The 24,339-nt window shown below is 55.3% G+C and overlaps 11 protein-coding genes across 11 annotated transcripts; 8 read left to right on the top strand and 3 right to left on the bottom strand.

The window, feature by feature from the left end:
* Positions 1-7: 7 nt before the first annotated feature.
* Positions 8-1,654, bottom strand: ISF_09667 (Beta-lactamase/transpeptidase-like protein; the record flags this gene model as incomplete). The annotated part of the gene is made up of 1 exon (XM_018853268.1): positions 8-1,654. The coding sequence occupies one exon, from the start codon at positions 1,652-1,654 to the stop codon at positions 8-10; it is 1,647 nt and encodes a 548-aa protein (XP_018699561.1).
* A 1,786-nt stretch (positions 1,655-3,440) lies between these two features.
* ISF_09666 (nb-arc) lies at positions 3,441-4,860 on the top strand (the record flags this gene model as incomplete). The annotated part of the gene is made up of 3 exons (XM_018853267.1): positions 3,441-3,597; positions 3,656-4,195; positions 4,244-4,860. The coding sequence occupies 3 exons, from the start codon at positions 3,441-3,443 to the stop codon at positions 4,858-4,860; spliced, it is 1,314 nt and encodes a 437-aa protein (XP_018699560.1).
* Positions 4,861-4,928: 68 nt separating this feature from the next.
* Positions 4,929-6,447, top strand: ISF_09665 (Tetratricopeptide-like helical; the record flags this gene model as incomplete). Its single annotated transcript, XM_018853266.1, has 2 exons — positions 4,929-5,956; positions 6,021-6,447. 2 exons carry the CDS (start codon positions 4,929-4,931, stop codon positions 6,445-6,447), a joined length of 1,455 nt encoding a protein of 484 aa, XP_018699559.1.
* Positions 6,448-7,606: 1,159 nt separating this feature from the next.
* Positions 7,607-8,566, top strand: ISF_09664 (hypothetical protein; the record flags this gene model as incomplete). The annotated part of the gene is made up of 2 exons (XM_018853265.1): positions 7,607-7,706; positions 7,776-8,566. 2 exons carry the CDS (start codon positions 7,607-7,609, stop codon positions 8,564-8,566), a joined length of 891 nt encoding a protein of 296 aa, XP_018699558.1.
* An 869-nt stretch (positions 8,567-9,435) lies between these two features.
* ISF_09663 (NAD(P)-binding domain protein) lies at positions 9,436-10,053 on the top strand (the record flags this gene model as incomplete). The annotated part of the gene is made up of 1 exon (XM_018853264.1): positions 9,436-10,053. One exon carries the CDS (start codon positions 9,436-9,438, stop codon positions 10,051-10,053), a length of 618 nt encoding a protein of 205 aa, XP_018699557.1.
* A 147-nt stretch (positions 10,054-10,200) lies between these two features.
* ISF_09662 (Lactonase, 7-bladed beta propeller) lies at positions 10,201-11,432 on the top strand (the record flags this gene model as incomplete). Its single annotated transcript, XM_018853263.1, has 2 exons — positions 10,201-10,209; positions 10,272-11,432. 2 exons carry the CDS (start codon positions 10,201-10,203, stop codon positions 11,430-11,432), a joined length of 1,170 nt encoding a protein of 389 aa, XP_018699556.1.
* A 57-nt stretch (positions 11,433-11,489) lies between these two features.
* ISF_09661 (FAD binding domain protein) lies at positions 11,490-13,151 on the bottom strand (the record flags this gene model as incomplete). Its single annotated transcript, XM_018853262.1, has 3 exons — positions 11,490-12,523; positions 12,583-12,799; positions 12,873-13,151. The coding sequence occupies 3 exons, from the start codon at positions 13,149-13,151 to the stop codon at positions 11,490-11,492; spliced, it is 1,530 nt and encodes a 509-aa protein (XP_018699555.1).
* Positions 13,152-15,661: 2,510 nt separating this feature from the next.
* Positions 15,662-16,111, top strand: ISF_09660 (hypothetical protein; the record flags this gene model as incomplete). The annotated part of the gene is made up of 1 exon (XM_018853261.1): positions 15,662-16,111. The coding sequence occupies one exon, from the start codon at positions 15,662-15,664 to the stop codon at positions 16,109-16,111; it is 450 nt and encodes a 149-aa protein (XP_018699554.1).
* A 1,749-nt stretch (positions 16,112-17,860) lies between these two features.
* Positions 17,861-19,083, top strand: ISF_09659 (aldehyde reductase I; the record flags this gene model as incomplete). The annotated part of the gene is made up of 4 exons (XM_018853260.1): positions 17,861-18,187; positions 18,278-18,392; positions 18,457-18,521; positions 18,604-19,083. The coding sequence occupies 4 exons, from the start codon at positions 17,861-17,863 to the stop codon at positions 19,081-19,083; spliced, it is 987 nt and encodes a 328-aa protein (XP_018699553.1).
* A 341-nt stretch (positions 19,084-19,424) lies between these two features.
* Positions 19,425-22,778, bottom strand: ISF_09658 (DNA repair protein RAD5; the record flags this gene model as incomplete). Its single annotated transcript, XM_018853259.1, has 1 exon — positions 19,425-22,778. One exon carries the CDS (start codon positions 22,776-22,778, stop codon positions 19,425-19,427), a length of 3,354 nt encoding a protein of 1,117 aa, XP_018699552.1.
* Positions 22,779-23,281: 503 nt separating this feature from the next.
* On the top strand, positions 23,282-24,265 carry ISF_09657 (Squalene/phytoene synthase; the record flags this gene model as incomplete). The annotated part of the gene is made up of 1 exon (XM_018853258.1): positions 23,282-24,265. One exon carries the CDS (start codon positions 23,282-23,284, stop codon positions 24,263-24,265), a length of 984 nt encoding a protein of 327 aa, XP_018699551.1.
* Between the last annotated feature and the right edge of the window lie 74 nt (positions 24,266-24,339).

Genomic DNA, 24,339 nt, shown 5'->3' with positions numbered 1-24,339 from the left:
ATACATTTTATAGCTCAGAATTGGGCCCTGCAACAACTGCATTCTCACCTCGTCGTTCGAATGCCTCGCCGTAACCATCAAGTGCCGGTTCATGTTTCCACCACAAGGTGTCCATTGTACCTTGCTGTCCGTTGGCAGCTCCAAACCGGATGATGTAGAAGTCCTCCCCGTACCCATCATAGCGAGCCAGAGCAGCAGCCTCATCATGGGTGAGGAACCAGAAAAAACTGTCGTCCCCATATGTCACCAACTTGAATGTATCTTTTTCTCTTCCCATGAATGCTAGATAGAGATCGTTTTCGACCAAGGAAATTTCGATGAAGAAGTTTTGGGCAGCGTTGAAGTACCTGCCTGTGTACACCCGCAATGGCTGGCGGGGCTGCAGCAGCTTTCTACCACGGAGAAGTCCCGTGTGAACACTTTCCATCCTCGAAGCTGCAATATCTGCTGTCATCCTGGCTAGTTTTGTGTAGTCGGGAGCATTGTCGAGATTGTCAAGCAGCGCCTCTATGGCTATATCGCTGATGTAACGGGAACCGGCATTCAAGGATATAGAGTTCGTCAAAACAACAATCGCCTGGTTAGTCTCAGGAAAAATTGTAACATGAGTTTGGTATCCCGGTATATCGCCACTATGCCAGATCGCAAGTCTGGATGGTGCTCCGATACCTACCAAGGGATTTAAAACTGGATTCCCGCGAGACGGAGCTAGCATTGATGGTAACTGAGCTCTCAGCCAACCATAACCGTATGAATGCTCTCGCAGGAGAGGCATTGGCAGAATGTTCCATCCCGTCCACATAGCTGGCAATTGCGACAAAGAAAGCGGATAGCTCTTGGGTGTATACTTGGGTACTGTGTTAACCTCCATATGGTGGGCAGCAGCGTCCATCAAGGCATTGTAAAATAGTAGAAGGTCAGAGACGCTGCTCCGAACTCCTCCAGCTGCGCCCATCAAAACATTTTCTCCTTCAAGCGCTGGCGAAATCCGAATAGGTGTCGAGTCGGCCAGAGCGGCATAAGGTTTGGCTTCGTCTTCCACCTGTCCAGCAGTATCGGTGTAGTAGGTTCTCTTCATACCCAGAGGTTCAAGTAGCTGGTCGCGCAGAAAGGAAGAATAAGATGAGCCAGATACCTTCTCGATAACACGCCCGAGAACGTCGTAGGCAAAATTGTTGTATACAAATGAGCCGCGGAAGGATTGTTGTTGAGGCACGTAGCTCAAGATTTTGACTGCATCGGAATGATTCAAAAGGGGAATATTGTCCGAGCCCAGCCAGAGGGAGTCAAAAGCTGCCAAGCCAGAGTGGTGCGACAGCAGGTCGGCAATAGTGACGTGGCGACTCAAATCAGATTCACCTCTCTCGAACTCGGGTAAAATTTGATTGAGAGAATCACTCCATTTCAATTTCTCTTGGGCAACCAACTGGGCCAGCAAAGTCGACGTGAAAGCCTTTGAAAGAGAGCCAAGGACGAATGTTGTTTCGCTGCTACACGGGATCTGGTTTTCGACGTCGCAGTAGCCATACGAGGCGTTGTATACAATCTCGCCATTGTCAATCACACCCAAAGAGACTCCGGGGATGCCCGATACGCGACATATCTCGGTGATGTTGGAAGAAAGGCTTGCGAGGAGTGCGTTGACGGCCTTCATACTAATCGGCGTAAAGGACCAGGAGTTTGGTCAGTGGAAATTTGGTGAGTAGTAAACGCAGCGACAGACGCTTTTAAACACAGTGAATTGACGGGTTACACAGGCCAGTCAGTGTCTTAGTCAGCAGAAACCATGGTCTGCGAAAGGGGGGATTCAACCATTGAGCGCAACCCCAGGTAGGCTACTGTTGATGCCACAGAATTGCAGCTTGAGGAATACTATGCGGACACGGGCCAGCATACCTTGCTAACTGGAGACAACCACAGGGATAGATCGACACTACGGATAGTTTAACGTTGGTGGGCAGATACTGAACGTTAGCGGATCCATCGCGGGACGGACCGCCCGAACAGTGGCGCAGATCATCAGGCGGAATCAAGCCTTGGGTGGCAACATATTATTTGTCCCTCTAAGCTATCTCACTGAAATACCACGATCAACACCGGTGAGTACAAGAGACCTGACAGTACATGTTACTATGCATTGTAACCCAATGGAAAGTCGGAGGGCAACCCCGATAAAGGCGGCTTTATTTGGCACCCACGCTGCCCAGCCAATGGTCAAACCAAGTGGCTTGTCTAGTCTAAATGAAATAATCATGGAGGTGAGATGTCTTGCGTGAGCCATCATAGTCGCCGTATAGAGCTTCGTGTAAGTAAGCCACACCGTCTGCAAGCCACCATCCTTCCCAACACTTTCGTCCGCTTCAACAAGCCACTTGTTATAGTATGTGGGAATTAGTACGTACTACTAACGTGCTGCTGCGGTCACGAAATACTTGGTCAGGACACTGGTTGCAAGGGGTGTTCAGCTTTGTTGCAACCTGCGCTGCTTGCCGCTCCACTCGCCAAAAAGTGGCCGACAACGCAGCTGCTACATAGAAAGAACCTTCTACGAGAGAGTTCTGCCCTATGAGCCGACCCTATGAGCCGACGAAATCCAAAGTCGCCACCAGCTTTGAGCCAGCTGAATTCCGCGAACTCGATCTTCGAACGCGCCTTATGCCCCCGCCCCCCTGCTGTACACACACTCTTTGCCTTCCCGAGCTGGCAGGCTGACATGCACGAATGCACAGTCTCGGAGGCACGGTGGAAGGCGTGCTTCAAAATCTCTATCAGGTAGCGAGGCATCCTGAGACAGGCCTTGCCAGTCTGCCTGTTGATGCGCTCGAAGCGCTGCTGCGTCTTGCCCATGCATTTGCCTCTCTGCCAGAAACGACAGTACGCTTGGCTTTGTTGGCAAATTGAATCTCCTTTAAAGGTGATAGTTTTTCGCAGGCATCTCTGATAAGACGCGGGGGTTCCAATGCGACTTTCCCACATGCCACTGTCGGAGAGCAGTCGCCATAACAAAAGTCTGCCGCCGCCCAGTGTAAAGCTCTGCCTGACAGCGTCACCATGTCCGCCAGTTTCGACTTTAACAGAGAATGGGATCATTCTATGCATCGGCAAATGTCTCGTCTGGGAGAAAAGCGGGACCAAGTCCCGTCTTTGACGTATAATGAGTTTCAAGCCAGTCTTACAAAGGCTTGCGCGAGCCACAACCGAGCCCCAACAGCGATTGCGCTTTGCAAGTTGCAACCAGTGCTTGACCAACTGAGTATACTGGTTACTGCAATTACCTCGATAGCAAAATCTCCCACGGCTCCGGTCGGCTTCATTTGGGGGGCAATGCAATCTGTGGTTACTGTAGGTTCATCTTACTGAGACTGGTGTGTCTCCCTTTCGTAGCTAATGCAACTCAGGCAGCCAGCCGTTTCGCGAAGCTTCTCTGCTTGTTAACGGAGATGTTCCACGAACTCGCCTCCATCGTTGTTCAGTTAAATCGCTATCTCACCCTTTTCCCAGAATCGAGCGAGCTGCAAGAGTGCACGCGAACCCTTATTGAAGAATACGTCGGCTTTTCAGTCAGCGCGTTCCTCTTCTTCAAGAAATGGCCGCTATGTACAAATGAGCCTGATTCTACTGAAATCGTACGCAGCTAAATCATGTATATGTATAGACAATTTTCTCAGATTGTTTTGGTCCACCATCGACAAGAAGTACCAAGCAGCCAGATTGAGCATAGCCAATCACTACGCCCGGTTCGAGCGAAGCCGCCAGTACACAGTGGACTCGACCTTGATTGGAAACTCGACCAAGATCATTCAGTTGCTCCCCACGGTCGCTGTCTTGCCGGCACTCTCATCAGGACTTTTCGAGGTTCCTTTTCTTCGGAATCCGCACTTCTGTGAGAGGGATGAGGAAATTGTTCGTATTTGGACACATTTGACTCAGCCCAGAACAGGCGACGCCAGTTTTCAGCGTGCTTGCCTTCTACAGGGTCTAGGGGGCGTCGGTAAGACAAGCATTGCGTTGGAGTATGCGTACAGGCACCGGGATAATTATGACTTTGTGCTCTGGCTTCCGGCGGAAACGGATCTTGCAGTGAGCAATGCTGCAGCAACCATCTCAAGAAAACTCAAGCTTGGCCCACGCAGCGAAGCTGAAAAAGAGCCGCGACTTGAGGTTGAACGATTCCGAGCTTGGCTTGAGACTTTAGGTCGGTAGTATTGAAGCGTCTATCAAGTCACATACTAATTGCATACAGGCAAACAATGGCTTCTTGTCCTTGACAATGTTGAGAATTTAAGCGCCGTTTCCGCAGTGTGGCCTCGCGTTGACCAGGGCCACTTGCTGCTAACGTCGCAGAGATCGGACCTGGCCCAAGTTTGTTCGTCAACAATTGTCGTGAATACTCTGGATAAAGCCTCTGGGTCCCGACTTCTACTAAAACATCTCGCGCTAACACAACCGCCACCAACGTTGTCATCGGGGCCTGAGCGGGCTATTGCATCGTCCATCGCTGATGATGTACAGTGCAAAGCAGAAGCAATAGCCGCTGAACTGAGCGGTGTTCCACTTGCAATCACTTTTGTTGCTGGCATCTACTCCAGTATGAACTTGGGAGAAATTTTGATGGAACTGCAGCAAAACACGTCCTTTGCCACTCTGATGTCACCCGAAGCCTCTCCAGTCATAGCCCATTACGACAAACCTTTTGGAATAACATGGGACACGGCTCGAAAGCAACTTTCATCCAAAGCCCTTCTACTTGTCCAGACTTTGGCCATGTTGAGTCCGACAGGGGTCTCGGAAGACGTCATCCTCGCTGGCGACCCGCTCTCAAATCTATCAATGTTTGGTCTTGGCTCTAAATCCCAGTAAGTCTTGCCTAAAATATGATCTGGACTGAGGTGCTCACTATAATTAGATATCACTCTATAGTGTCAAAAATGAGTAGTCGCTACCTCGTCGAGCGGCATCGCACAGATCAAGGCGCCTTACTCCTCATGCATCGAGTGGTACAAAAGCACATTCTGAGCCGACTAGAACAGGAACCTAAAGAGTTTCAACAGATCTTTGATCTTGCGGTCAAACTGATTCTCGCGGTGTTCCCAAAGCAGTCACCAGTGCAAACCCCGCAAAATGACCTGTGGGAGGAGCGGGAGCTCGTCTCTCCGCACGTCCTAAACTTGTGCAAAATTTTTGAAAAAAACTTGGCAGCTCTGCCTTCTGCTGGAATCGAATTCGCGGAGATGCTCTCCGATGCAAGTAGCTATTTCTGGGAGAGGGGACTCTACACAGAAGCATTCCAAACAAGTGACTCCGCAGAGGCTATCTGTAGCCGGCTAGGAAACAATTTGTCCGCGCAGAAAGCCAATATCTACGCAATTGCAGCTGCGATTCGAGTTGACCATGGAATATCGCAACGCTCGAATAGCTGGGACAAGTTGAATAAAGCTCTGCAGATGCGGCAGTTCCACTTGCATGTGGTAAAGCCTGAGTTAATCACAGATGAAGACATCACTTGCTGGGGCAACGCATGGAATGACATAGGCTGTGGTCTTATTGATCTCGGATTTTATGACGTTGCCTTGGATTTCCTGTTCCTTGCATGGGAGCAGAAAAGGGCATCTATCCTTTGTCAGCAACAGTATAACCACTTCCCCGAGTCTCCTATGAATGTCTCTTTGGCCTTGGCAGGAACAGGCAGATACAAGGAGTCTATCGCATTGATGTCAGAGACGACGGAAAATACCGACAGGAATTTCACCCGGGACTGTGCTGTTGCGCAGCAGGTTCACATTTCTCTAGCCTCTATCCTTGTTTCTGCTGGAAGGTATAGTGACGCGTTTTCTGAGGTCAGGGAAGTTTACGAAAGAAGTATAAAACTGTTTGGCCTCTCGAGCAGACGAACTTCCGACGCAGCTTATCTTCTCGCTACCGTGGAACAAAAGCGAGGAAATATGGAGAGGGCCAAGTGAGTTTAAGGACTGTCCAGCGAATGCCTTGCGACATACAGCGGCCAACTAAAAACGATGCAGGTCCATTCTTGAAATCACCCTGTCGCGCCTAAACGGCTGGACTATTGAAGCGGAGGCGCGTGCGAAGTACAGACTGGGAATTATCTTAACCCACTTACGGGAAAAAGATGCTGCAGCGGCGCTGATAGAAACATCACAAGAGTCTCTAAGAACGCTTTGGAGTCAGCACGGTGCGCAATCGATAAATTTGGGTCAATTAGACGAAGAGACAGCCTTCGATCTACTTGTCTCAACGACGGCTGGAAGGTCAACGCTGGGAAAGACTCTTATCCGTGGCGATCCTGGATTGGGGCCGCTGGCTATGTTGTGTGGCAAGCTGCTCAAGCAGTTTCGGGCTGAACCCGACAAGTCGCCTGCTAGACTGAGGGATCTTCTTAACCTTGAGAGCGAGGATAGTTGGTTAAGGTGGTCAGATGGTGTCTTTTAATATGCAGCGCGGAGGCTAACATTAGCAGAAGTAGATACGTACACGTGCTGTATGTAGAGGAAAGTAAATGACAGTCATTCGTTCGTACAGAATGCAAGCCTTAGCATTTCAGGAGGAAGTATATACATAAATTCGGATTAGGGTGCTATTATATAGGCAGATTACTAACCACTAACTAGTGTTCCGGGGCGCTGAGCATCCTTATACCATGATGAGCAAATAAACAGATATTTGGTCTAACAAGGGTTGGTTACAAATTTGTCACTGGATAACTCGCTAGTTCACCTACCACCTCCTAAACAGTTTAAATCCTGCACATAGAGTACGAGCGGATCCGCGCGATGTCCGTCGACCCGCACAAATTGGGCTCGGTTTGGCCATCTCGCAGGCGACGCGGTCGGGCCACGGTGCATCTCTCTGCGGCGCAAAGGCTACCAGAAAAGCTACTCCAAGAACGAAGTAACATTTGGGGAGCTCGCTGGCGAATTCATGCGCCTCCAGGCTTTTGTCAATGTATGCATCTAAACCTACAAGCATTGGATCGATAATACCGCTGTGTCTGGGCTCGTCGGGATATCGGAGCTTCGGCTCCTCGCAGGGCGGAATTAGTGTTGGTGGACATGGACTGTTCCCGACATACATAGGTAGTAGAGATGGCATATGTCCACCACCTGACGGGTGCAATGGCCACGCAAACCATCCCATATTGGATAATCGAACAAGCTAGTGGCCATCCATACCACAATCAGTATTAATGACTGTTAACTAGGCCACTTCAGTCGTTTCAGCCCCTCATCGGAGGTCGGAGGTTTATAGAACAACGAGGCGTTGTGTGGAGCTTCGACGCTGCTGGAGAGGGTGCAGCTGCCGTAAGGAGACAAGGGCCCAAGGGTTGAACCGGCCGTCGGTCCCGAGTTGTGTCCCAACCTGCTTCTTAATTCGTTGCCGGTAGGATCAAAGGTAGGAAGGCTGAGGTGGGAAAGGTGGCAGTGGCCGGCCGAAGTCATGTGTCTTGGGCCCTGGCAGGATGTTTAAGAACAACGTATCCCCGCCTCCTTCGTTTGTCACTCATGAATCTTGACTTCCGTCTGATTGATAAACATCGCCTACCAAAGGACGTAACCTCAGTAGAATTGCCACTTTGAGTCAACAAGCCACGATGCTGCCCAAGCGCTACCCCATTGATGGCACCGAGGGCTACCCTCGCACCACGCCGATGAAGCTCATCGTCTGTGGCTTTCCACGAACTGGCACCATGAGTACGAAGAAAACCCTGGCGGCGCCACGTCTGTCTGCCTCCTTGAAATACTAATCGTCCATCCCTGCAGGCACACACGCCGCGCTACAGATGCTCGGCTTCAACCGCACGCATCACATGATCCACGTCGTGACAGAACCCGAGGGCGCCGAGATGCCCGAGTGGACGCGCGCGCTGCGGGCCAAGTACCGGGGCGAGGGCACCTTCACCAAGCTCGACTGGGACCGGCTGCTGGGCGACTGCCAGGGCTGCATCGACTACCCGTCGGCACTCTTCGCGGCAGACCTAGTGCGGCTGTACCCCGAGGCCAAGGTGGTGATGCTGAACCGGGACCCGGACGCGTGGTACGAGAGCGTGTCGGCGACGGTGGCCGCGATCCGCGACCCGCCCAGCCTCCTCCGGCGGGCGAAGCGGCTGTACTGCTGGCTGCTGTGCGCGCGCCTCCGCGGCCAGGCCGCGTTCTGGCAAGAGGTGCACTTCGCCGAGGGCGGCTACGACCACTTCACGGAGAAGGACAAGGCCATCGGATTCATGCGGGCAAGCTACGACGAGTGCCGGGCGGCGGTGGCGGCGGACCGCCGGATCGAGTGGAAGGTGCAGGACGGCTGGGAGCCGCTGTGCAAGCACCTCGGCGTCGAGGTGCCCAAGGTGCGCGATGCGAAGACGGGGGAGCTGGTAACGGCGCCGTTCCCGCGCATCAACGACCGCGCGGCGTTCCAGCAGAACGTGGAGATTGGCGTGGCGCGCATGATGGCCGAGGCCAACGAGGTCCTGTTTGGCCTGCTCGGGAGGGGGTTGGCGATGGCTGGCCTGGGATACGGCGCGTATATGGCTTGGAAGTTTGTCGCGGCGAGGCCATAGAAGGGAGGGAGGTGCTGACGATGTGTGAGTTGGAGCTGTGGTTAGACTTTGTCAGCACTACCCAGTCACTGTAGCTGCTGAGGCAAAGGCAGCGCAGACTGGGCTGTTTGAGATGATACGCAATAGGTAGCAATAGCAGACCCTACAAAATTGAAATTGCATTCGAATAACTTCAATTTCCACAACAACGTCAAGAAAACAGGGGCCCGCGCAGCCTACAAGAGCGCAAACGTTCATCTGGTCAATCGGGCTGCGCTTTTCGTTCTCTCGCCCCCCTCGCGACGCGAGATTCGTCGCAGCCAGACGTCAGCAGCTGCGGACTTGCCTGTGCGGACCCTGAATGGGTAACCAGTTAGTGCGCCGTTTCATCATGACTCGACAGGTAATAAGGCGCTAATTTATGCTGTCGCTTGTCACGTTGGGCGACCTCAGTGTCTGCCTGCGGAGAACTGTCGCGTCGCTACTCCTCGCCGCCTTGTCAGGGGAAGAGGCGAGTGACGCCTGTGCGAAGCGGCTTGCGCGTCTCGGTTCCGAGATTTACAGTGTTGACAATGAACGAGGAGATGGCCTCGATGATTGACGGCTGATATATAGTGCCCAGCCAGAAATCATCTCCAGCTTCATCTGTTGGCTTCAGCACCAACTTCAGCAATACTTAACAAACTATAACAACGGCACAAGTACAGCAAGCCTGTCAACTCACCATAGTTCTTTCCCACGCCCAAAGTCAACAAATTATAAAACACCCACAAGATGCCTCACACAGTTGCATTCATCGGCGCCTCGGGCGGCTGCGGCCTCGCAGCCTTGCAGCGCGCCCTCGCAGCCGCGGGCACACCTGCGTGGCGCTGTGCCGCACGCCCTCCAAGATGGACGCGCACTTCCCCTCGCCGCCGGCCAACCTCGTCGTGCTCGCCGGCAACGCGCACGACACGGCCGCCGTGGCCGCGTGCCTTGCCCACCCCTTGGACCCGGCGCGCCTCGTCGACGCCATCCACGTATCGGTCGGCGGGCAGCTGAACCTGCGCACGCGCACGCTCGACGACCCGACCGTCTGCGACCGCGCGACCGAGTGCGTGCTGGCGGCGCTGGCGAGTCTCCGCGGAGCCGGTCGCGAGGGGCGGCCGCTGTACACGGCCATCAGCACCACGGGCGTCTCACGCTTCGGCCGCGATGTGCCGCTCGGCATGCTGCCCATGTACTGGTGGCTGCTGCGCCAACCGCACGCGGACAAGGAGAGGATGGAGGCGCGGTTGGCGGCGAGCGGCGAGCGGGTGCTTATGGTGCGGCCGAGCTTCTTGAAGGACGAGGTGCGGCCGGAGAGGCGCGTGCGCGTCGGCGTGGAGGATGTGGTCGAGGGCGTCGAGGTCAAGCAGGTTGGGTATTTCATCTCCAAGGATGACGTCGCGCGCGGGGTGCACGAAAATCTGCTGCGGGAGCCGGACGGGTGCAAGTATGAGGGCAAGGCGGTGTCGCTTTCGTGGTGAGGGGTTCTAGTGGATGATAATTATGGCTATGACCATACTCGGTTGGTTATATATTTATAATAGTAAACTTCCCATGTAAATGCCATGATTTATCTTGCTGACTGTCAATATCTCAAAGTATCCGTGACCCCCGCGCCCACCCCCACCATGCCCAAGGTGCCCCTCTATGGTTTGTAGGTGTTGAGCACCACTTCAGCATTTGACTTCTTGCCTCACAGCTCAACAACTTCTTTCGGGCAAACCAGAGATACCCGCCTATTATGAGCAAGTTCCTCATTTCCCGTCCGGGTCACGTTTATCTGGCCGCGTATGACGCATCGGCCAACACATTCACTATCACCTACGACCTCGCCCTCCCCGGCTGCCTGTCCTGGCTCGCTGTGGACCGCCCACGCTCGCTCCTCTACGTCGTTGACGAGGACAGCAGCAAGTTCCACCGCTTCCGCCTGGACCTCGACTCGGCCACGCCGTTTACGCACCACGAGACCGTCGACACCGCCAGCCCCGGCGCCGTGTACCTGGCCTTTTCCTGTGACGCCCGCCGGCTCCTCTGCGCCGCGTTTGCGAGCGGCAACGTCGACGTCTGGGATGTTAGCGACGGCATCGCGCTGGAGAGGTGCCTCGACAAGACGGTCGTGTCTGATGGCCGGCCCGGTCCGCTGTCTCACATCCAGGACGCCCCGCACCCACACCAGGTGCTCCTGGACCCGACGGGGCGCTTCTACGTGGTGCCGGACCTGGGCACCGACGAGCTGCTCGTCATCGACTCGCAGGACGACGCGTTTGCGATTTCGAGTCGCGTCGCCGTAGGGCCGCCCGGCAGCGGCCCTCGGCACGGTGCGTTTTATCCCGTCGGCGCCGCCACCCCATCACACTACATCCTCCTCTGCGAACTCGCCAACATCGTGGTCGTCTACGCGCTTCACTACACGGGCTCCACGCTTGAGTTCACCAGGGTGTCGGAGACGTGTACGTTTGGGCCAGGAGGACCCTCTGTTGCTACAGCACGCGCGGGTCACTTGGCGCTCCTTCCAGACAACAAACATATCCTCCTGACGAATCGCCTGACGGGGCGCGCCCACGATAGTGTCGCATACATGCGCGTCCACGACGGCGGCGAGCACCCTGTCCTTGAATTCGTGCAAGAGGTGCCAACGCTCGGGTTGCGCCCGCGCATGTTCTGCCTCATGGACGACGGGCGGGGCGCCATTCTGGTGGCGAATGAGCAATCCGAATTTGGCGTCGTAGTGCTGGCGCGGACACCAGACGGGCGCATCGAGAAAACACCCAAGCTGTGCGTGCGCATGTCGGAATTCATGGACCAGGCAGAGATGGTGGAACACCCGGGAAACGGACCAAAGTTTATCATGCAAGTATAATGCACATTATCGACACACCTCTGTATATACAATCATAAGCCATTCATACACCATGGTTTAAGCAACCGGGTTATAGAAGTTGAAGCGCCCATGCGGGTCGTACGTGGCCTTGAGCCCGGCCAGTTTCTCCTGCCGCCACGCCTCAGCACCGTACATTTCCTCACTTGTATCGCGGAATGCGTAGTTGACGTAGGTGTGCATGCACTCCCGGCCCGATGCCTCATGCAGTATCCTCCGTAGCTCCTCGCCCAGCATGATGGCCTTGCCGCCCATCTGGCGGTCGCCCTCCGGGAAGCTGATGAGCGGGGCGACGAGTATGTTATCGCCACGGAATGCAAAGGCGCTTTCGTTGGCGGCGGGCGCGCGCAGCCCCTGCACCGGGTAGTTTTCGAAGAGGAAGATGGAGTGCGCAAATTCCGGGGTCCCTCGCAGCCCCGCGGCGAAGAGGTCGTAGGCGCGGCGCACGGCGCCGACGTCATACGCTTCGAGGTACAGCGGGAAGCGCAGGTTGCTGGCGCCGAGCTTCTGGCAGGGCGGGTCGGCGGCCGAGATCATGGTCCAGGCGGCGAGGTCGCGGTAGGTGCCGGGCGCGTCGTCCACGCGGGCCGGGCCGAGCGCCAACAGCGCGGCCGCGTGGCGGTCGTCGACGGCGCGGACGCCCTCCTGCAGCAGGTAGACGACGACGACGGGATTCTCCGGGTCGACCTCGGGCACGTTCATCATGTAGGTCCACACGACGACATCGACATCCTGGTCGCCGGCGTTAAAGACGGTGTCCGCTAGGGTCTGGAAGACGCGCTCGAGCTTGTCGCCGGTGAAGAACATAGTGGCGCGCGCCCAGTCTCGGTGGCGGATGTCGCGGACGCGGACCGTCACCGAGGTGACGACGGCAAAGTTGTGCCCGGCGCCGCGCAGCGCCCACCACAGATCCGGGTCGGACTGGGCGTCGACGGTGCGCGCTCGGCCGTCGGCGAGGACCACGTCCATGGACAGGAACTGGTCGGCGACGAGCCCATGGTGGCCCTGCAGCCAGCCGTGGCCGCCGCCGAGGCCGGGACCGAGGAAGCTGGTGCACTCACACGTGCCAGTAACTTGCGGTCGTCAGTACAGAGAGCAGGACGTGCCGGAGGCGAGGTGCGAAAGTGCCTACCTGTTTGCTTGCCGGCATCCCAGAGAGCGTCGATGACCGTCTTAGAGAGGGCTCCACCACCGATCGTGGCCGTCTGTCCGTCGTTGGACACGTTGACGCTTCTGAGGCTGCTCATGGCGATCTCAATGCCGCCGTGGAGCTTACCCAGAGTGCTGGTGGCACCGTGCTGCCCACCGACGGCGAGGAAAGGCGTTTCATGCTCATTGGCATACTGGATCTGGTCATATTTTACACGTTGAGCAAGAAGACGGAATTGAATAGACGCCATGTTAGGGGAGAAGGATGCTCACTGTGTGGGCAACATCGTCGGCGACACCCGGGATCACGACAACGCCAGGCCGGGGCTCGTCAAAGACATTCCAGCGGCGGGAGGCGTCGTTAAAAGCGTCGCTTCCGGGGATGAGTATCTGTGCGGCGGGCGAAAGCCGCTTGGCCAAATCGTGGACGTCGATGGCGATGGACTGCGCGTCGGCGCCGCAGAGACGCTGGCCGATGGCACTCGAGGCCACCAGGGTGACGCGACATGCGTAGCTGGCCGCCCAGGCGAAGAGGGCGGGAAGCAGTTCCATGGGCGACGCTGAGGTGATGAGCTGCGGAGAGCCAGAAGAAGTGAGTAGGTAAAGGTGAAGATGCGAGAGGGAAATGCTAGGGGGGGCGACCGCTTTATTAGAGTGGTTCGTGTAATCTGTAGTTGCAGGCGAGCAGGAGCCACAGAACGGGCTGCGCGGGACTTTTAGTAGAGAATATTGGCAGCAGGTGGATTTATCTGCAGGCAGGGTGCATGATATGAACATGGAGTGACGAGGTGTTTAAATATAGACCTAGCCCTAAGAAAGCAAGAGAAGTGCTGGTAGAGGACGGAGAGTGTTTAAAGGCAGCACTGACTTGGAAATTGTTGATGGCTGTTCATCCGAGCTGCCTCCTTCAGCTTGGCGATCGATCTGTAGCGATTGTGGCGCCCTGAGATGGCGGGGTTTTCAGGCGGCTCCCCTCTCCCAGGTACCCGCCCAGCTCCTACCTATCAATGTACATACATTCATACTGTACATGCCTACATAGATGGCTTGTCACAGAGCTGCGCCGTAGAGGTAACAAGTGCGTTTGCCACAGTAACAAGACGTCGTCTTTCAACTGGCTAAAAGGATATGCATTGACAAGACGAATCAAACGTCCACAAAACTCAGCGTGCAATGGCCTAACCTGCATATCGAATCAGAGCTTTCCAGTGTTAGTTAGCACTGTCCGTCAGAGCCAAGATACCCCAGGCCACGCCTCATCTGCCACCCACTCTTCAGAAGCGCTGCCCGACTTGATATTTATATTAACACCCCTACGCCAGGCCGAAATTCGAATAGTTTCCTCTTCGTCTGAGCGGAAGCGCAGTGAGTGGCCCAAGTATGGCAAGCACGACTCCGATTGCCGGCGCTGCGCAGGCAGTACTTGTTAGCCACTACATGAACGTATGTACATTCCGCCGCATGGCAGTTGGCCGGCTCCAATCGCAGCAGTGTAACAGCAGCTCGTGCGAACGTGTTTGCCCTGCGCATCGCTGTGACACCCTTCTTCTCCAAGTCGAGGGGCTTAGCCTCCGCGTGGTGTCTCGGTGCTGCAGCCACAGCAGATTGCTCGTGACCTGGAGCTGCAGAGTGATGCCCGAATGGTAATGAGGGGAGCTAGAACGATCGACACTGTGGAGCTTTTGCGTCCCTTTACCTCGAATCACTGAGTGGTCAAAACAACTGCGCGCTTTGAGGCGGCCAACTTGCGGGCGGGTTGCCCTACCTGATACGCGGCCTACCCTACACCCGCTACCAATCAAAGACGCCTGCACGCACAATCGCCTTTGGCGGGGGAGAAAGGAAACAGCTCGTAAGCATGCTTGCTTATTCTTACATTCTTGCTGAGCCTGCTTTTTGCCTTTAGCTCCGAAGTCATTATTGCCGAGTTCCATAATCGCTGTAGTACCCAACCAATGCTTCTAGGTCTCCGGTCCACGGCACTGCGTGTCCACAAACTCTTTCACTTGATATGTTGAGAGTGCAATTTTCCGACATGCCAGACATCGATAATTCTACAGTCTCTTGACATTGTTCACAGTTACTTTGTACTCCCTGTACCCCAACCCCGAGTCAGCACGAGGAGTGGTTGGGCGTCGTCGGGCCGTGCTGAGTTGGCCGACATGCGGCCCGATGTCCCCGCAATAGGCCATCCCGGGGGACCGATTCTGGTTGGTTTTCAACTTTGAAAACTGCCGATATCGCATGATGAGGCCGTAATTTCTTGGGTATCTACTGTACAACTCGTCTGGTGCTACTCACTCAACATCACATGCCCGGTGGTGTAGGGAGGATGTAAGTGACAGAAGATACATAAAGTGATTAAAGTTGACGGCAGCAGAGTACAAATCTATTCAGCTTGTATGTGCACCATGGGAAGCGCCCTCACAATCCTTACGAATGAAGGTGCAGCACAACCCAAACAAGCAGGAGCTGTGCGCCCGTTACTAACTAGCATGTCGTAAATCATGTCAATCATGGCAACAAAGCCAGCATCCTGCATGCTTGCCAGAAATTGCCGGGTCAAACACTCCATTAACTATTTTACTGCATATCCACCCGCTTCCGAAATCCGTGCATGTTGGGTTGGGGCTGCCCTCGCTCTTGGTATCACGTCGACACCGTCTGCAGACGGCCACACGGGTCCCCCGCCACCCCCTCCAACCTGCCGGACGGTTTGCGGACGCATGCTCTTTATTCTGCCCCATCGTTGTTGTACAAAGGAGCCGGGCCAGGTTGACCAAGACGGCGTTGGGTAGATATAATGGCTGGCCCATCCGCCACAAAGACGAGGCCCGACCCGCCCTGAGGCTGGGCGACTCTGTGCTACGTGCTGCATAAACTCAGATTTTGACACGGATGTGGGATAAAAAAGGCACACCCCCATTCCTACTTTGTGTTTAAACTGTCCAGTTCCCTGTTCGTCGCGTACAAGGCAGCAAGCCGCCACTGATTCACGCGTCAAACCCGCAATATACATCCCTCAACACCTGGGATCAGCAGTACGGCGGGTGGGCTTTTGCATGTATATCCCGCACAGCGTGAGCGAGGTGGACGGCGTCCGATCCACGCCTCCTCGGGCCCCGACATCATGGCGTGAACAGGGAGCGCCGTCCCCGGCCCCGCCACAGGCCTCGACCGCCGACGTCGCAGTCCAGGTTGCCCGACGACAATTCTCCGACGACCCCCTTGAAAACACCAACATCAGCATCGGCCTCACCGTCGGCCTCTCGATCGCCGCGTTCCTCGCCTTGGTCTTCGCCTTCCTCTGGGTGTACCGCCACACGATCCGATGCTCGTCGCGCAGGAGGCGAAGGTCATCGGGCGGCAGCAGCCGCAAGAGCTCCAAGAGCTCCAAGGCCTCATCGCACCACGGCAGCGAGGCGGCCGAGGCGGCGGCTGAGGGTGGTGACGCGGAAGCGGCACCGGAGGCAGCGGCGGCTGACGCAGAGGCTGCGCCGGAGGGGGCGTGAGGATGACGGGGATGATTCCTGGAACGACAACAAGCCGCTTTTCAAGTGTCGACTTGCAATTGGCGGCCATTATGATGGTGATGATGACGAGAATGGTTATGACAGTGATGTGGAAATGGGAACTCATGATGAGCAAGCTGCGGTGTTTGATGCGCAAGTAATTGTCCTTTTTTGTGTATAGCTTTTATTTTCGTGTATTTTATTCTTCATCTTGAGCATTTTTTTGGGGGGGCGGGGGGTGGCACTGCTTTGCTGGTCTACGACAATTTGGGAAATGGCGGCGCGACAATTTGCATTTTCAACAATTGATGAGTGTCGACAGAAGACAAGAGGTCACTGCAAGCAGGGTCTTTTAAGAGTTTTCTTTGTCGGGTATACTCTTTGGAGAATATAAGATGTCATCTCGATTGCTGCTACAACTTTCGAAACTGGAAGACGGCAGGTATTGGATACAGAATACCCTGTGGCATGCAACGTGTGATGCGGTAAATATTCTCCAGGTGCCGCCGTTGCACGATTCGCGGCCAAGCCCGCCACAGTCGTCTCTGCCCTCCACACTATCTTTCTGTCACTGTCTGTTTGTCTGTTTGTCTGTCCTTATTCCAGCGTCCGTGAGCAAGATGATAGCACAGAACGTACTTGAGAAATGAGTAGAGAAATTCTAAATCAAAGTTGACAGTCCAACCTGAATCGACGCTTGGCCAGCTCAGCCTCACGCTATTGGCTCGGCTAAGGCGAGTCGGAACTCCCATCGGCGAGATCAAGGCTGATAAACCGTCCCAACAAAAGAAGAGAATGCCGTTCCAGTTCCCATAGTTCAAGCTCAAAGACGTCCGGTGTGACTCAAGATGGTTTTAAAATCCGTCTCGTGAAGATCGCCTTTCGGCGTTAAGGATGCAAGGAGGGAGGCTTGACGATAGTTTTAGTGGGATTGTGGGCATTGGCAACTCTACAGGTAGGAATATAGTAACTAGTTAGTTAGCAACTGGTCTGTGCCAATGCGAGTGGGAATTTCCGTCCAGTTCTGTCATTTCTGTCTGCCGCCCCCACGATGCTTGTTGGGAACTATTGGTCACTGTACAGTTACCTTGATCTAACTACTATAACTGACTAGTTATCATGTCTTTGGCTTCGACGCCACGCGCCGTTGAGAAATATGCGACGTGTAAATTCTCTTCCTACCCGTTATACCGATAAAGGTCACAAGAACCCTGACGGCTGTCTTCTCAGACTTGTCTTTGCTGAGCGCTAGGGACAGACCAATCACAACAAGAAAGAGAAACCTCTATCCTCTCTATCCTTGCGTGCTCGCTAGTTACAACACAACTTATACGACGCGGATCGAACCCCGTCGAGTCTACCCAGTTACTCATTAATAATGAACCCCCAACCCTGCCATGCAACAATGACAATTCCCCGTCGGTAAACTGGGGACGAGACCCTCAGTACCACCGAGAGTTCAGGGGCCCAGCTGCCGCAATGGAGTCTTAGCGAGGGGCAACTAGTTGAATTGGGTATAGACTTGATACCATCTCGACCAGTTTCAGGGCGTTGACATGGTCTTAGTGCTGTGTCGTCATTTGTTTGGAAAATTTGCCCCTCCCCCACCATAGCTACCACCAACACCAGTCGTTGCCAACCATATAAGTTTGCGATTTCTTCTCAAGTCCATCCTTGTCCTCTGCCACCATCTCTCTTCTCTCAATCACCAATCTCAACACCCCCATCAAACCCCAGGAACAATACAAAATGTCTTCCGGTCGCACCATCACTCTCAACACTGGCGCCAAGGTGCCTGCTCTCGGCTACGGCACCTGGCAGGCGGCCCCCGGCGAGGTCGGTGCCGGCGTCTTCGAGGCCCTCAAGGCCGGATACCGCCACCTCGACCTGGCCAAGGTCTACGGGAACCAGCGCGAGGTCGGTGAGGGCATCCAACGCGCCATCGCCGAGGTCCCGGGCCTCAAGCGTGAGGACATCTTCATCACCTCCAAGCTCTGGAACGACAGCCACCAGCCGGAGAACGTCGCCGCCGCGCTCGACGACACCCTCCAGGAGCTCGGGCTGGAATACCTTGATGTACGTGGCTCATATGAGCTCTCAGCTCTCAATTGCACACGATTGGAACATCAATTGATGCGAGGAACTCCCATACTGACCCCATTCTAGCTATACCTCATCCACTGGCCCGTCGCCTTTGAGCACGGAGACGGTCTCTTCCCCAAGGATGCCAACGGCGGTACTCGCCTCGACAAGAAGACTTCCATCACCCAGACCTGGAAGGGTAGGCATCCCATGTCCTCGACACGCAACTCGTCTCGAACTTACCATGCTGACTCCGCCTCTAGCCATGACCGAGCTCCCCAAGAGCAAGACCCGCGCTGTCGGAGTTTCCAACTTTACCATCAACCACGTACGCCCCATCAATTATCCTTATAAACCTACCCCGGCGATGCTATAGAACCTCGATAACTGACATCCCCGGCCACCCACAGCTCGAGACCGTCATCAAGGCCACCGGCGTCACCCCCGCCGCCAACCAGATCGAGCGCCACCCGCGCCTCGTCGACGAGCCGCTCGTCAAGTACTGCGCCGACAAGCACATCATCCTGACCGCCTACTCGGCCTTTGGCAACAACACCGTCGGCGCGCCGCTGCTGCTCGTCCACGAAGAGGTCAAGGCCGTCGCCGAGCGCCTGACCGCCGCCCGCGGTCGCACCGTCACCCCGGCCCACGTCCTGCTCGCTTGGGCCCAGGTCGGCGGCCACACCGTCATCCCCAAGTCCGTCACCGCCGCCCGCATCCGCGAGAACTTTCAGGAGGTCGACCTCGACAAGGAGGACGTCGAGCGCCTCAACAAGATTGGCGAGGACAAGCACAGATTCAACATTCCCTTCACTTACAAGCCCAACTGGAACGTCGACATCTTTGGCGACGACCGCGAAAAGGCCGCCACCACCCAGGTTGTCTTGTAAAAAGCTGATCCAGGAGAGAGGTTAAAAGTAGAAAGAAGAAAACGGTAGAATAAAGGTATTTTGGATAGAATAAAATTTAAATCATTTTAAACCTCAATGAATTGTCCCCCAGCGAAAAATATACATTTAGCCACTCATACTGAAAGCTCGTAAATGAAAACATGTACAGTTGTTTTATGTACTTCGTGTATCTAAGTCGTGTAGTTCCTATTAGAACCAACAAAGAAGCATGCCCCCCCTCTTCCTGTAAATAAGTCCATTATAACCAACCAACAAGCATGCAGCCCATTGCCAGACGCCGTCACGATGCAAACCCATCCCGCCCATCGCGCACCCTCTTCTTAGCTTAGCAGCTCCTTGATATCCTCGATCCGCTGCACTTTCTTCTCCTCGTCGCTCATCATGCCCAGCGACGTCGCGATGAACTTCTTGCGTTCCTGGATCCGCAGCATCCGCTCCTCCACGCTCTCCTTGACGATGAACCGCTTCACCTGCACCTCGTCGTCCTGTCCCAGCCGATGCACCCGGTCGATCGCCTGCGCCTCGACGGCGAAGCTCCACCACGGGTCCATCATGAAGACGCGCCCCGCGCTCGTCAAGTTGAGCCCGACACCGCCCGCCCGCAGGCTAATGAGTAGCACCGTGAAGCCCTGGCGCTCGGTAAACTCGGTAAGCACCGCCGCGCGCGCCTTCTGCGCCATGCCGCCGTCTAGCCGCAGGAACTTGACGTTGGCGCGCGTGAGCGCCGGCTCGATCAGGCTCAGGAACGAGGTGAACTGCGAGAAGACGACCGACTTCATGGCCGGGTGGTCGCGGCGCAGACTGCGCAGCTGGCTGATGAGCGCCGCCACCTTGGACGATGACGAAGTCATCCCCAGCCGCTGGAGGCTGATGCGCGGCTTCCCCGTCGCCATGTCCACTTCGTCGTCGTGCCGCATCACTTCAAACAGGTCGCGCGCATTGAGCGGCGCGCGGCAGCTGAAGCACTTTGGGACTACACCGCGGTCTGTCTCGTGCTTCATAAAGTCCAGCAGGCACCTCTTGCATGCAGAGTGCCAACATCCCGTTACTGTTTGGTCGTTCATCGGCTCCTCGAAGCAAAATGGACATTCCTTGTCTGACTCGTCGCGGATCTCGCTCAGCGCGTGCACACCGTACACCTGGTTGTCCTTTGACGCCTCATCTGTGACAGCGGTAAAGTGCTGAATCAAGTTCTCCAGGTCCATGTCGTCGGCGAACCCGGTGTTGGCGTCGGCTACAGCACCAGCTTCTTCTTCGTCCGCTACAATGTCTTTGTTTCGCACGAGGATGGGGTGGCAGCAGGATTGTCGTAATCGCAGGATCTGGGCGAAAATGGTCGTAAAGGCCTTCATCACTGTTCCGGCTTCCATGTTCTTGTTGAATGTGCGCTTCGCTCGGTTATAGATGAAATCATAGACATCTCTCTCTGTCTTGGACAGCTCGACTTCAACTACGTCAACTTGCTTGGGGGGGAGCGGCACCAGCGGTTGCCCATCTGGAGTCTTCATATCCTTCGTTCGCCGCATGACCAGTGGCTCCAGCACCGTCTGCACTACATTGAGCGCGCGAACAAAATCGCCCGATTCAAACGGTACGGTGATGAACGTCTTCCAGAACGAAAAGTTGTTCCATGGCTCGACACCAAGGAACCGAACCAGGCTGAACAGATCTTCAAGTTTATTCACGATCGGTGTGCCCGTCAGCACCCAGCGATGGGTCGCAGACATCTCATAACACGCCCTGGCTGTTTTGGATGAGCGATTCTTTATATGGTGCGCCTCATCCAGTATGATGCGGAAGAAGTTGAGGGAAAAGAGGCCGGTGTGGGAGGCTTTGTCGCCACTCCTTGCGGCAATGGCGCTGAACTCAGAAAGAACGACGCCGTAGCTCGTAATCACCAGATCCGGTGCCATCGATGCATTGGAGCTGCCACATAGCGCTTGCAAATTATTCGACTTTTCATTACCATAGTATAGCTCAACCTTGATAGTTCCTTCTTTCGAAGCCTTTTCAGCCTCACTTTGCCATTGTGACAACAAGGACATGGGCGCCACCACGAGAGTAGTGCACGGGGCAGCCTGCATGGGTGTAGAAGAACTGAGGCGTTGAAGCTGGTTTACCGTTGCGATACCGCCATTAGCGGTACGCGATTGGAGGGCAATATCTGACTTGTGAGAGTGCACCAGGCTCAACATCTGGATCGTTTTGCCAAGACCCATTTCGTCGGCCAGAACACCACCCAAGCAGTGTTGCTCTTGGATAGGAAATTCGAGTGACAAGTCACCTGAATAAGGGTTGACATAAAACTTGGTCACATCGCTAATAATAGGCAAATCTTTGTCGTCGTGATCTTTAATAGGCCACACGTATTCTTCCCACAGCGGATGCATGGATGGCTCCCTGTTGCTTCGTGTATCTTTCTCCTTGGCTATCATCCAGTGAAGGGATTGCTTTTGGTACGGCCGCAGGGTCATAGCAAATGTGTCGGCTGGCTCCGCCTCTGGCGTGTCAAAATCGAAAGACTGTGCTTTTTTGTACAGCGCGTCGAGTTGATCCTGCTCAAGCTCCTTTCCCTCTTCGGTATCTGACGACGGTGAGTCCCAGCTCCTTGTTGCACCGGATCTTTTTTGCTCCGCTTGCTTTTCTTCGTCCATCTCTGCAGCTTTTAAGAGGCCCTGCCTACCGTCGTCCTTGGCGGCTGCGTTTGCGGTCGTGGGCTGGAGGCCAATCTCCTGGAAGAGTCGAACGAGAGCAACCTGTCGTAGGCGGAGATTCTTCTCGTCGGCAGTTTCTGCTTGGTCAAAGGGTGATTGCGGTCGGTCATCGGCAAGCTGAAAACTGCGATTGTAGAAGGTAGACTTGAGTAAGGAGCATTTCAGTTGTAGGAATATCGTGTCGTTGGTACGCAGCTTGTCCGGCGCGTAGACTACGCTGCCTTCAAATTTGCAAATCTTCTGATCGAGAAGTGTCGAGACCCAATTTGCCGTGTCTTTTGCTAGCCGACCGATTTCCATGCCGCTTTCATTCGTGAAGCGAACAATGACATCGACGCGACGCGATGCAAGCGTGTTGTTTCGTGCTGGCGTTGCGGGAACGCCAAGCTTTGCCTTGGGCTTCGGAGGAGCTGGCGGTTGAATCTTTTGGCGTTCTATCAGTACTGTGTCGCCATGCTTGAGTATATTTGCGCCGCTGCGAGTTGCCCAGCCCTCAACGCCAAAGGCGCCAATGTAGCGTGCGCTGGGCATACTTCGAGGTGCTGGAAGTGGTGCTGGCCTTGTCGTAGTCGGAGACGGCGCTTTTGACGAGCAGGGATTGAGCCCGCCAGGCTTCATAAACTTCTTGTACGCGCTGTCCAAGTACATGTTGACTGCGCGCTCAAGGTTGTCGTTGCTCTGTTCGCGCAGAACAGCAAGCACGTCTTCCGCCACCTTCTCTCCGACAAAAGCCTCGAACGTGCAAATGTCAAATGATATGGTGTTTTCCGTAGGCTGCGTGCCAGCGAGGTCATGACTATTGGTTGATAAGATGGGATTGGGCGGTGTCGCGTTGGCGCCATTTTCCTTCTTTGCTCTCGCGTTGCCGTTTGGAGTCAGAACCGGATCCGAAGTCTCGCTTGAGTCTGTAAAGAACCGCCGCTTTTTGGCAGGGGGTCCTTGCGAGTTGCCAAAGTCCATGGCGTCTCGAACTCATCGGACTCTGCGCTGTTCGTCGAAAGATTAGGATTCCATAGGCTGGTCTTGTTCACGGATCAGATTCTCGACGAGTAGGAGACGCGACGGTAATAAAAGTGGCCAGCGCGTCTTGGTGGCGCTCTCAGGTGACCGTGGGGATAATTACGGTGGTCCGTGGTCTAAATTTAGCGGGGGCCGATCCAAACTAGTTCGCATCACGGACAGAAATATTTGACCTCCGTTAGAGGTCCTTAATTTTCTTAGAAATACCATGTTGTCGATTGGCCAGCATCACATGCGACGACGAGTCCAATAGAGCCGTCTCGCAGCCGTGAGTGCCTATCTATATGAATAGGCCACGCCTTCTCTGCAATGGCCTACGGCGTCTAGCCTTCGGCCCGGCCGCGCGCCGCAGCTACATTGCAAAAGCGGACATCGAGAGTGCCCGTCGATACTGCGCCAAGGAGCTCCAGTAGGTCATCGTCTGCTGCCTCGTTCGCCCAATCATGCTCACCTCCGTCCACAGAAAAGGCGATTATGATGCGCACCTCATCCGTCGATTCGCCCATCCGGCACAAGACATGTACACGGCCCTGCGCGCCCTAAATCTAGAGCTCGTCCGCCTCCCCGACATCGTGTCCCACCCGACCATCGGCCTCATGCGCATCAAGTTTTGGCAGGAGTCAATCGACAAGACCTTCGCCGGCCAGCCGCCACGTGAGCCCATCTGCATCCTTCTCCACCACGCGCTGCTGTTCATGGACCAGCACGCCGACGCATCGCGCAAGAAGTCGATCAAGTTTTGGCTGTCGCGCCTGGTCCGCACGCGCGAGAAGCACATGGACAACCGGCCATTCACGAGCCTCGCCGCACTCGAGGACTACGCTGAGAATACCTACTCCACGATGATGTACGCGATGCTGGCGAGCCTCGGCCTGCGGTCAATGGACGTGGACCATCTCGCCAGCCACGTCGGCAAGGCGTGCGGCATCGTCGCCGTCCTGCGCGGCGTGCCGCTGCTGGCCGCACCACCGCCGCCCATCAAGACGCCCAGCGGCGACTCGCCGCCCACGCGAGAGCCGGCGCTGTTGCTGCCGCTCGACGTCATGGCCGACGAGGGCGTCAAGGAGGAGGAAGTCTTCCGCCAGGGCCCCAACGCTCCCGGTCTGCAGGATGCCATCTTCAAGGTCGCCACGCGTGCCAATGACCATCTCATCACGGCGCGGGAGATGCTGAAGCGGTTGCGCGCCGGTGAGGACGCTGGCCACGATTTTGAGCACGAGGGCGAGGGAGCGCACGTGTACGAGGACGGGGAGAGCGACCGCGCCAGGGATCTGCACCGAGGGTTCCGCGTGCTGCTGGAGGCAGCGCCGGCAACCTATTTTCTCGAGCGGCTGGAGCAGGCCAACTTTGACCCCTTTGCTGTGAAGGCGGCCGGGTGGAAATTGCCCTGGCGGGTTTGGCAGACACTTTCAAAGGAACGGCTGTAACAATATGTAAGCTTTTTGTATGGCGTTGAGGATGGGGACATGTAATAAATGGTACACGGCGAATACAAACGCCC

Source organism: Cordyceps fumosorosea (assembly GCF_001636725.1).
Source record: "Cordyceps fumosorosea ARSEF 2679 chromosome Unknown scaffold_63, whole genome shotgun sequence".
Taxonomy (NCBI): Eukaryota; Fungi; Ascomycota; class Sordariomycetes; order Hypocreales; family Cordycipitaceae; genus Cordyceps; species Cordyceps fumosorosea.
Note: the sequence above shows the minus strand (reverse complement) of the source record. Positions and strands in the feature narration are given on the sequence as shown.